The 12,265-nt window shown below is 37.0% G+C and overlaps 2 protein-coding genes across 2 annotated transcripts; both read left to right on the top strand.

The window, feature by feature from the left end:
• On the top strand, positions 1-7,282 carry LOC115452251 (histidine-rich protein PFHRP-II). Its single transcript, XM_030180717.2, has 7 exons — positions 1-110; positions 325-564; positions 718-1,026; positions 4,954-5,007; positions 5,890-6,156; positions 6,432-6,598; positions 7,144-7,282. The coding sequence occupies exons 1-7, from the start codon at positions 99-101 to the stop codon at positions 7,202-7,204; spliced, it is 1,110 nt and encodes a 369-aa protein (XP_030036577.2). The 5' UTR covers positions 1-98; the 3' UTR covers positions 7,205-7,282.
• Positions 7,283-9,529: 2,247 nt separating this feature from the next.
• LOC115452253 (cuticle protein 8) lies at positions 9,530-11,581 on the top strand. The gene is made up of 4 exons (XM_030180720.2): positions 9,530-9,687; positions 9,770-10,066; positions 10,321-10,487; positions 11,410-11,581. The coding sequence occupies exons 1-4, from the start codon at positions 9,643-9,645 to the stop codon at positions 11,477-11,479; spliced, it is 579 nt and encodes a 192-aa protein (XP_030036580.1). The 5' UTR covers positions 9,530-9,642; the 3' UTR covers positions 11,480-11,581.
• The last annotated feature ends 684 nt before the right edge of the window (positions 11,582-12,265 follow it).

The raw sequence follows: 12,265 nt of genomic DNA, 5'->3' as shown, positions 1-12,265 counted from the left end.
CTTCGCCCCACCGCCAGAACTCGCGGCGACCACGATCTATAAAACCATACAGCCGGACAATTGACATCAATCTACATTTGTACGTTCAACAACTAAACATGTTCAGCAAAGTGAGTCACTAGACATTACCAACAAAAAATAATTTAAATAATAATTATTTACTCTGAATGAAAGAACAGTTTATTTTAAAGTTTAATTCTGCAAAAACTAGGAAATAAAAAATATTTACTGTGATATTTAAAGTCAAGCCTACTGAAGCCAATTAATTTTAATGGATAGATTTTTTACACAATTCTTTCACGATTACTACTTATTTGATTCCAGATCGTAGCCATCAGCGCCCTCCTGGCCGCGGCCAACGCTGGTCTCTTAGGCCACGGACACGCCGTCTCTTCCCAAAGCATCGTCCGCCACGATGAGGCCGTTGTACACGGTGCTCCCGCCGCACACTACGCCGCTCCTGTAGCGCACTACGCCGCCGCCCCTGTCGCCCACTACGCCGCTCCCGTTGCCCACTACGCCGCCCCCGCTGCCCACTACGCTGCCCCTGTCGCCCACTACGACGTAAGTTACATTATTACATTAACAAAAAACTTATATATATAATATTTTATTTCATAAAAAAGATTACATAATATAATCCATGAATTGGGGTGGTAAAATAGGTATAGTGTCTACATTGTAGCGATAAATTAACCAATCATTTTCTCTTTCAAGGCTCACCCTAAATACGACTTCGCCTACTCCGTGGCCGACCCCCACACCGGCGATCACAAGTCCCAGCACGAGAGCCGCGACGGAGACGCCGTGCACGGCTCCTACTCCCTGGTGCAGCCCGACGGCTCCGTGCGCAAGGTCGACTACTCCGCTGATGCCCACAACGGTTTCAACGCCGTCGTACACAACTCCGCTCCCGCTGTACACCCCGCCCCCGCTGTGCACGTCGCCCCTGTTGTCCACGCCGCCCCCGCTGTACACGCTCTCCCCATCGTGCACGCTGCCTCCGCCCATGGCTACCATCATTACTAAACAACAACTACTGAATTATTTAGTTAATTTATGTACCACAAATGTTTGCCTGACTGGTTTATGTATGTTTTTGTAAATATGTGAGTGTGTCATACTATGAATAAAGAATTCAAATGAATTTACAATTTTTCCATTTCTTGCCTCATAATATTATGGAATCGTAACTTTGTGTGCACATACACAAATTGTGTAAAGCATACTCGTTATTAAACTTGAGAATATCTCGCACATGCTGATATTAAAAGTAAATTAAACTACGCGTAATCGATCTATATGGTACATATTAGATTTTATACAATGACTTAATAAAAAAAAAACTCCCTGCATACAGTTTGCAAAAATTCATCCCGCTATAGCGTTTAAATCTGTAAAATCACCAACTTCTACGTAGTAGTCAGCACAATTAATAGGAATTATACAAGGTTACAGTCACAACTTGTAAAGAGTTTCCCCTGTAAAGATAGCCAAGAGTTTGTGTGAAATGTACTAAGGGTGCGGCCGCACTTGCCAAACAACCGGTTGACTACTAGCTGCAAATCTAAAGTTAGCCAACAACGCATTTCACAGTATTTAATGCGAGGGACAAACTGTAGCAAATTGCACACAGGGCTAGAAATACTAAAACTATGTCTTGTTTACGGCTGCGCCCGGCCATTGTCATTTAGAATAAAATACCAACCACGCACATATTTTCTGGGATCGAAAACATATAATTATAAACACCTTGTACTTAAGAACTTATACTATCCGCAAGATCCAATCACCAAAATCCACAAGAATTATAAATGAAATACTGGCGGTGTTAAAGAATTAGGTCTTCGCTTTCGTGACCTACTTATTTCTTTATATCGACACGACAAACTGACGCCATTTTGTCTGATGGTAAGCGGAATGGGGCAAATGGTAAGCGAAATAGGGTTCTGATGATGTGTCGAGTGCCGAGAAATAATTATCGCTTGCCAATTGACAGAATTATATTGGCGTATTTGTTTCCTAGCCTATCTACATAGGCTGATCGCGGAACGCGACACACATACGTAGAATACTACGACGGGTTTTACACCGTGTGAAGCTGCTCGCCATCTGGATAAATACAAATATACTACCACCAAAACTTCCATAACTGCGACCATATTTCGAGTTTATTTTCATAATGACTACCCTAAATTTTAAACCCATTTAAAGGCGATAAACCCATTATATTTTTGTTCTTTTTTTTATTGCTTTGTATAACGAGACTAGCTTGCTATTCGCCTGAAAGTAAGTGATACGACCGCCCATAAACAGTATAAACACCATCCAACACCTTGCATTGGAGAGTATTGTTTGGTATTCCACTACGCTCGCCGTCCTAAGACATGAGATGTTAAGTCTCACTATGTCCAGTAGTTACACTGGCTGCAATGTCCTTCAAACTGGAACACAACAGTGACTACACACTGCTGCTTGGCGGCAGAAATAGATATTACAGTGGTACCTACCCAGGCGGACTCTCAAATATGAGAGACCTACCACCATAAAGAGATCATTATTATCAATATTAAGATAGTCGCCATGTACTACAATAGTCGGTATAAATAACTAGACAAATGGTAAAACTAAGTTTATATGAACAGAGAAACTAGTAGTACCTAATTTCTTCTTCGTCATAGTACATAATATACCAGTCCCAGCATACGTGAACTAAGCGGTTAATACGTATGTAGGCGAGTGTTAAATCCTAATAATTCAAAGACTTCATGAATGAAATCAATATACTACGTTCTACGTAGTCACTGTACTCAATGAATGAACGCAACCTATTACATACTAGCTGTATTGGTATAATATATTTATAAGTGTATAATATTTATATTTATTAGTATATAATATTTTGTGAGAATATCGGAATGTTTGTCAGAGATAATCGCATTTAGCTGCTCACTAGGTTCGAAAAAATTTGGTATTTTTATTTTTATACGAGCACACAAAGTGACGCCACTGCACCTGATGGTAAGTGGAGTGGGGTCCAATAGAATGTTGCCTGACGAGAGATGATTACCCCTCGCCAGTCGACACAATTATGCCGGCCTGTTGAAACTGGATACACACAGGCTGATCCCGGAACGCGACATACTTACCTGGGCCACTATGGCGGGTATTAACACCTTGTGTACGGTGGTCGCTATCCAGGCAGACCTAAAATATATCCAACCACCAACAAAATACCCTACGACCAACATGGTATACAAAAAGGTTTAAAAGAAGTCCTTTTAAACCTAAATAAATAAATATAATTCTGGTAATATTTATTTATTTAGGGTTAATTTTGGACTTTAATTCTTCGAGACTTTAATTTTGGTTACGAAATATCACGCGCACATAACCACAAACATAATCTGTATTGTTAAGGCCCTCCCTAGAGCAGACGGCCTAGAGCATTCGTTCTTTACATTTACGGAGCACGAGTAACGAGCGTGTATATGCAAAGATTTACGAATAATTTCTTCAAAAAATCATTTTAATTGCTTTTGAGAAATTGTAGGTACCACATTACTCTTTATTGAATCGTCTATCGCTTTGGTTATAAATTAAAATTATGTATGCTTTAAAAGATGTAGTAAAATATCTTAGAAATATTTTCATTATAAAATTAATGAAAAAATATTCACATCATAAAAGATTTGAAACCGCCAAAATAAAAACAATATAGTGTAGAAATATGACTTTTTTTTGTATGTTATATAAATTTGGATTAGATTACTTTTATAGAATAATTTCTATAACTACGGTTAGCGCACCGTTTTGCTAGGGATAGCGATTTAAGGCAGATTTTTCATACGCAGAATGATATTAAATGTTCCATAAAGTGAATGTTTGGAATTATTCTTGTTATAATCACAACTTGTCTTTCCATACGTAATTTAGATAAAACACCAGTAAATAATTATTTGGTTCCACCGATTACATAACTAGAATCTAGGATCAAGCCACGAAGTCGCCGGCCGAGCGGCACAGCGAGCGGTTTTGTTTTAGCAGCAACGAGTAAGCGAGACGGATATATGGGGCAATAAGAAGGATGCCTCATATAGAGCAGGGGCTGTAGCCAAAATGCCTTACTACAATCTTTAACACTAACGTTATGTATTAGAATGACGTATCCTAGCGGTTGACTTAGCAATAGAATATATCATTCCCATATTTTGTTGTTTCCTATTGCCGTGCTGAGCTCGAAAGCGGTATCTCAAAAAAAATCTAAATCTTGATTTTTATGTCTTCATATAGCTTAAAGAAATGTCCATTCAATGAGCTTACCTAAATAACGGTATCTTGTTTAGAACTTGTTAAAAATACCTTAAAAGAGGATTTCTATCTCAGTTTTACATACAAAACTATATTTATAAAACTTCGATTATCTCGAAATAAGGTTTACCTGACATACCGCTTTTGCGCTCAGCACGGCAGTATTTGTGTTAACGATAGTAGAAAGGCATTTCGGCTAATAGACCCTGTGCGTAAAGCCGGCGGGCCGTGCCGCTGGCCGCGCCGCTCATCGCTTACCCTGTTTTCGTAGCTTGACCCTAAACCCTTCAGTATAAGATAAACGACATACCTAACGATCATCTCAAGTTAACAAAAGTGGAACAACGCCAAGTTATTCATAATGTTACAACTACCTATAGGTATACGTGATACTCATCTCTCCATTCATAAAAACTGTTCACGTGCGCAACCTCTTTAAGTTTTTGTGCAGCCATTCCGACGGCACGGCATGACTAGAAGCAATAAACTGCGTACCATGACACGTATTACATTTTTTTAATCGATTTTGAACTCGACCTCCGAATTGTCATTGTCGTTGTCGAGGTCCGCATGTGGACTGCGGTCAGCCCCACTTGTTATTAAATGGTATAAAAACGTACAAATGGTAACAGCTGATATCAAACAACAACTAGTTATCTTGAGAATAACCAACCATCAAACAAAATGTTCAGCAAAGTGAGTGATTTGTGATAATTTAAAAATGTTCATACGTGATATTGGGTAGTGATCTTTCTAGTGTGCAGCAAGTGTGTAGTGTGCAAAATATAGCTTTTGTATCTTTTTAGTTTACAAATAATATAATTATTGTCTGAATGAATACTACGAATTAAAAAAATATTCCACAGTGCAACAACAACCGAACCCTAAGCAAAGAATATGATACAGAACTGAAAATAATATCAAATTACATTATTTAATTCAGTTCAACAGCATCAATTAGTTCAATACATTACATTAACCGGCATAGCCTACAAACTAACACCTATGTAGACTTACTAATGGTTTTTTCTCTACCTATATTAGAACACACATCTCTGACTTTTCTAAAAAATCATGTGTGTATTCTTTGTGAATTTATCGTTCGCTTTAACGGTGAAGGAAAACATCGTGAGGAAACCTGCACATCTGAGAAGTTCTCTATAGGAATTTCGAAGGTGTGTGAAGTCTACCAATCCGCAGTAGGCCAGCGTGGTGGACTAAGGCCTAATCCCTCTCAGTAGTACAGGAGGCCCGTGCTCAGCAGTGGGCAAGTATATAATACAGGGCTGATATTATTATTATATTAGAACTAAACGTCACACGACTTTTTCTTATAAATCATATCTTATAAGAATATTATATGTTTATTTATTTTATTTTACGATAAAAGATGCGCACCTACGAAATAACCAAGAAAAAAAAGATACATTATCTAAATTTCGTACTCCTCAAGTAGGCAACAATAACTTACATATTAGTCACACCAATTTTTATAGATTTTCCACATTACATATTATGTATTTGCCACTTGTCTCCGTATAGCCTCCTGTGTTTAGAACGTCCTAAAAATAATTCCAGATCTTTGCCTTCGGAGCTGCTTTCCTGGCCGCCGCTAGCGGCAGCCCATACGGTCACGCCGTATCTTCGCAAAGCATCGTCCGCCACGACGGATACGCGCCCTATGCTCACCATGGCGCATACGGTGCAGTGGGATACGGCGCGGGCTACGGCGCGGGATACGGTGCGAGATACGGAGCAGTGGGATACGGAGCGGGATATGCCGCGCCCCTCGCTTACGCCGCTCCTGTAGCGTATGCCGGACACTACGACGGCCACGATGAATACGTAAGTTACATAAATTTTATATAGGGAAATATATGGCAGTAGAGATACTTAAAAAATCTTAAGGACTAAATAAATTAAAAATAACACATTTTTGATAGAAAAATTACAAATACCTTTAATCATATAATTTTAATATTAAGATCTCTAAATCAATTCAAGAAGTTATCACCACTTCGGAAAGGTTCTATGACAGTGTAGGGATCCCATTTTATAAATTTCCTCAACACCACGTATAGCTGTCAACAAAATAACAATTAATCTTATTTATACTTTAGGCACACCCCAAATACGACTTCGCGTACTCCGTGGCTGACCCCCACACCGGCGACCACAAGTCCCAGCACGAGAGCCGCGACGGAGACGCCGTGCACGGCTCCTACTCCCTGGTGCAGCCCGATGGCTCCGTGCGCAAGGTCGACTACTCCGCTGACGATCACCATGGGTAAGTAGACCGGATATACATAATTATTTTACTAACCGTTACTATTAATCTTTCACAATACAAAAGAAACACCTATATCCCTTGTAAATATTGCCCGCGGCTCAGCCTAATCTTTATGCATTACTTTTTATGCATACAAAAATAAGAGTCAATTTGCTTTGCGCAAAAAAATTGCGAGATTTTTATTGCTATCCTATGACACCGTAATACAGGAAGTTATAAATTTTGTTCTGTTGTCCAATTTGACTCATACGTCTATTGGCTAAAACTGATATAATTAAACAGGCCTCCATAATTGTGTCAACTGGCGAGGGATAAACATCATTCAACCCTCTATCTGGCTCTAACTCCACTTACCATCAAATGCAGAGGGGTCTCTTTGATGTGGCCGTTTTAAAAATTAATCCATTCGGCGCGTGTGATGGAATAATACACAAATTATAACGAGCTAAAATAAAAATGGCTTATTAGACTTCAATGTGGACTCGCCTTAACATGTTACTCAGCTGTATTATTAACGTGTTTGACACGGTTTTCCTTTCCAGTTTCAACGCTGTGGTACACAACTCTGCCCCTTCCGTGCACCCCTACAACCACTATTATTAGAAACCTTCAAGGATTGATCGATAAATGTTCGACGCTTGCCAAATATGTAAATAATGCAATAAACTATTTATACCATTATTCTAATGTTTAATTGCCATATCACGTAAAGTTCCTTAAATACAAGATTATTATGAACCCATAAAATACTTAATAATGTTAATAAGTGCAATTATAATAGATATTAGCGGATACCAATCAATAGTAAAATACTAATGTAAAGCCAAACATTCCAACAAAGGAATAATTTGCTATTTAACAGATCAACTTCGTGACAAATACACGATAATTTCATTTTATTTACCTTAATTGACTATAAAACGATTTACGACATTTTAATTGAATAAGATAAGTATAAAAATATTTCAAATATATTGTGTTATATCACGACATCGAGGTAATTCGAGTGCAATATACTTAAGACAAAGATAATGTCCAATTGAAACTCAATAGCAGTCAATCAATTCAAATCACTTGGTTTAATTTACTTAGAAAACTAATAAAGATAGACAGACAGCTTTGACAAAGCTCAAACATATATTAAGGTTAGTTATTATCTGGTTAAAATTCGTTTTTGAATTAGGTAAATAAGCGAATAACAATAAAATAATTTTACATTAAACACAGAACATCCGAGATTGAAATCGATGGGCCTGTTTTACATTGGTCTTTTCATGATTTACTAAAATTATATAAAAATAGTATATGTTGCTTACGGGTTCGCTCGCGTAAGAGATTTTTATATTATAAAGATTCATAACACCACCTCTAAGATGCCAGAGCAATCTAACTAAAAAAAATTAAAAACACAGAATTATTCTTTTTTTTCTATTATTTATATGGGATATGACAAAGTATATTACTAAATGTAATACCTTTAGCATACTTAATCTCTTACCAAACTGTCGAAATCAATTGCAATATATTTTATCCTTTGTAGTGTGTGCAATTGGATACAGTTGAAACATTCTGTACTTATCTAATTTATAGGCGACACGACTTTGTCACGAGATTAGCAAACTATGTGTCACGGTCTGCAATAAAAATATTACAATACACTATCTTACATCTACTCCAATACTATAACTTCAGCTTTTATTCACGGTTTTGCATAATGCTTCCACTGTTCTTGATTTCGAAATTTACATATCCAAATATTATTTTATCGCCCCTTTAGAGACACATTGTAATGAGTTTTGATGGAAACATCGAATAAAAATACGAATATTGAATTTATAGCCTTAAACATGCCTTTGTTATATTGTCTCCGTCTTAATATGGATTAGTGGAAATATTATCATAAAACCAATTCTAATGTGTTTTATGACAGAAATTCTATGTACTAAAAAAAATTATTAAGTCTTACCATTTTAAGAGTAGGATATGCAAAATGTAAATCTATATTTAAAAGTTGACTAAACAAATTATAAATGACCAGACACGAGCAAAAAATGGTCACTCTTTCGAATTATCCGGTTAAGTACAAAATAATCAAATCCTTTCATGTAGACCGAAATGGTACGAAAGGTCACAGCTAAGAGACAGGGTCGCTCTTTTGTTTCTTAAAAGCACTTTATCGCTAACTATTGATCGCTGACGGATACGGATGTTTGATATATTATTGCGTAACAAGGTTGCCACTTGCGTAATTCCGGTCATAAAATTTAATATCTCACCAACAGGTTATAATTTTTTTGTTTATAATCTCACGTGTATTTTAATTAATAATGAACATGGAAATACATAGTTCGTAGAATATATTGTTTACTAAGACCATACTTTTTTAAATAACTGGAGTATATATACGACATTAAGTATATGTAGATATGTTTTTACATGTATGTCTCTACAGGAGCCGGTCTCTGAAAATAAAGTTCCGCAAAATCTTATCAACAACGTAGGATTAAAATAGTTGGCTACCCGTCTGATTCCTATTATTAAAATACTTTATAGAAAAAATTCCTAGCTTCAGTTAGTAGATCATAACAGAATAGTTTTGGTGACCCTATTTTATATCTCACAAAGCTAGAGTGTGTAAACTTCATACTATGTGATGGTATATTGTGTAGGATTTATTAAATTCAAGTGACTAATGACCGAAACATTGTTAAATTCCCACGCATATAAATATTAATTATTTCAAAAATGCGGAAAAAATAAAAACATTACCTATGTTATCTGCAATGCACGAATAAAAAGCCATGCGAATACAACAATAACATCTTGTCACACACCGCATTGACCTACTATATACGAGTGGGTATCGTGGTTCACAGAGTATTTTTGTTAAGTAACAATCATTTAGTTGATAATGTAACACGAGAATGTCGAAGACAAAGCGTGGTGACCTTGGGCCACGGGGACGCGCTACCGAGCGCTTTCGGCGCCCCACCGACTCACCACGCAGATTCTTATAAAACCCACTGGTGGTTATCAAATGTATGTCAGTCACGCACTACTATCCCGCAGAAAAAATGTTCGCCAAAGTAAGTGTCGCAAGTGATGTGATTAAGTGAATTAATGCAGTAAATTTAAGTATTTGTAATTAACACTGTTTTCTTTGTGCAGATTTTTGCTCTGGGAGCGATGGTGGCTGCCGCTCAGGCTGGTCTTTTGGGGCACGGTGATTACCACGGTGCTCACTACGCGGCGGCACCTCTGGCCCATGGATCTCTGGCTTACGACGCAGGTGCTCTGAGCCACGGCGCGACCCTCGCTCATGCCTCATCCCTCGCCCACGCTGCCCCTGTGCTCCACGCGGCTCCTGTAGTCCACGCCGCCCCTGTAGTCCACGCTGCTCCCGTGATCGCCGCCGCACCTGTCCACGTTGGTGGATATGCTGGACATGGACACGAGGATTACTATGTAAGTAGTCAAACCTTCAATGTTTTATTCACTGATTATTAATACATTTAAATACAGAAAATGTTAGCACGGTTCCCTTAAGAAGTAGTATTTCAATTACAGTTATATTCGATACCGCTCACTCTATAGGGCCTAATAAGTTTCCCAGTTCAGCTCAAAAATGTTTACTCAATTTATACAATTATATTATGTTTATAACATCAACTTAAAATCCTGAAATCAAGCGAGGTTAATTATTTTTTTCTTAATAATAGGCTCATCCCAAATACCAGTACTCTTACTCCGTGGAGGACCCTCACACCGGCGACCACAAGTCCCAGCACGAGAGCCGCGACGGAGACATCGTGAAGGGTGAATACTCCCTGCTCCAGCCTGATGGCTCCTTCCGCAAGGTGTCCTACTCCGCTGATGACCACAATGGGTAAATATTCATTACATATAGAACCGATATAATAATATTATAACGTAAAAATACAGAAATAAGAGGTCATAATTAATATATAATTTACGACTTTTCTCTGTAATTTTGTAAAAAAACGATGCCATCCTTTAGCATTTTGCTAAACACTATAAATACAAGCTAAGTGAGCTTTGCTATTAATATAGGCCGAGATAATCATTAAGTTTAATGAGAATTTCTTACTCTTGTTCTTGACGACACTTACATTAACATCATATCCTTATGTTTCTTTCTCAACAACTTGTCTCAAAAAAGCGTTTTTCATTTCTTAGATTTAAACCGTCTGTGGTATTTTATTTTAATATATTTATTTTAAAATTGTTTTTCAAAACTTATAGGTGAAAACTTACCTTAATCAAACTACTAACAATCTTAAATGTCCAATCATACAACACACAACACATCTTTGTTTATATTCTACGTGTACGCACGAGATCATATGGTAGTCAAACCGGTCGCTATCGTGTGAGTAATGACCCCGGCCGACCCATGTGATCTGGTACGTATACAGGTGCATGAAACCAGTCGTGAACTAGTTCTGATGTGCCGGATGGCAACTGATTTATATACTCATTGTTAGATAGAATTTATGTTGCTATTTGAAGAAAACACATCGGAATTTTAATTATGTTAATCAATAAGTGGGATGTTATAGATCGAGTCCAAATAATCAAACTCGCCATATTCTCAAGTATTGACTTCCTTTTTTATTAACCAATTTCTTGGGATACTTGTTTATATATCTGTTATTTTTATATGTAATTTTTATAGGACGTCATAAAATGAAAGTCTTATCTTCGCCTCGGATACCTACTCTGATTAACAATAAGAACAAAATTACATAATTTTTTAAAATATTTTATGTTAACTTATTTGTTCACAGTTTCAACGCAGTAGTCCACAACTCGGGCCCCAGCCACCACGTGTACTCCTCCCAACATCATCATTATTAGATCTCTGTTCAATAGAAACGTTAAGAAACTGAATGTACCTTATTTATTCTTGCTGTGATCTTCATTAAATATTGTGATAATAATAAAATTATATAAAAGTAAGATGTTTTGTTAATGTATTTAAAATGAAAAATGTATTGGTTTACAATTAAAAATTAAATGTACAAAGTAAATGTAAATAACCATGATAAAAAATGTAAATACGTAAGGACAGTCCAATTGAGGTTAACGTTTTGAGAAAGGAGCTTAAGAATCGTATGGAATTTTGTGATTTGAAAGCAAGGACTCAACAGTAAATAACCCATATATTATAACCATTAAGAATATATTCTTAAATAATATAATACCTACAAAAATATGTGGTCATCGAGGTTGATTTTTTAAATGGAACGCCAACGCCATCTTATGGCATTCGACAGAATCTTCGCTACACAGCGCAATGAGCATGTCAGACGACATCAAGAAGGCCGGAAAGCTAGCAGTCAAAGAGAATGACAAGCCTATGAAAAATTTAGCAATTCAGTTGGTTTTAGATCAAGTGATCGAATAATATTATTGGAGACTAGTGCTAAGGGTGCGTGGAGACTGTCTCGCGTTCCGTAGTAGTTTGTGTTGTTGGAATTACAATTATTTTGGAACAAAAACTAGAACTATTAAAATCTGACTTCGGTTATTGTGATCCGACATATCCCCACATACGCCCACGATACTTAGTAGTAACAAGCTATGGAAGACGATAACGAGCATATACCCTGCCTGCCGTTAAATATATAAATAATAAAATAA

This window comes from Manduca sexta, chromosome 26 (assembly GCF_014839805.1).
Source record: "Manduca sexta isolate Smith_Timp_Sample1 chromosome 26, JHU_Msex_v1.0, whole genome shotgun sequence".
Taxonomy (NCBI): domain Eukaryota; kingdom Metazoa; phylum Arthropoda; class Insecta; order Lepidoptera; family Sphingidae; genus Manduca; species Manduca sexta.
This window is presented reverse-complemented; position numbering and strand designations above follow the sequence as displayed.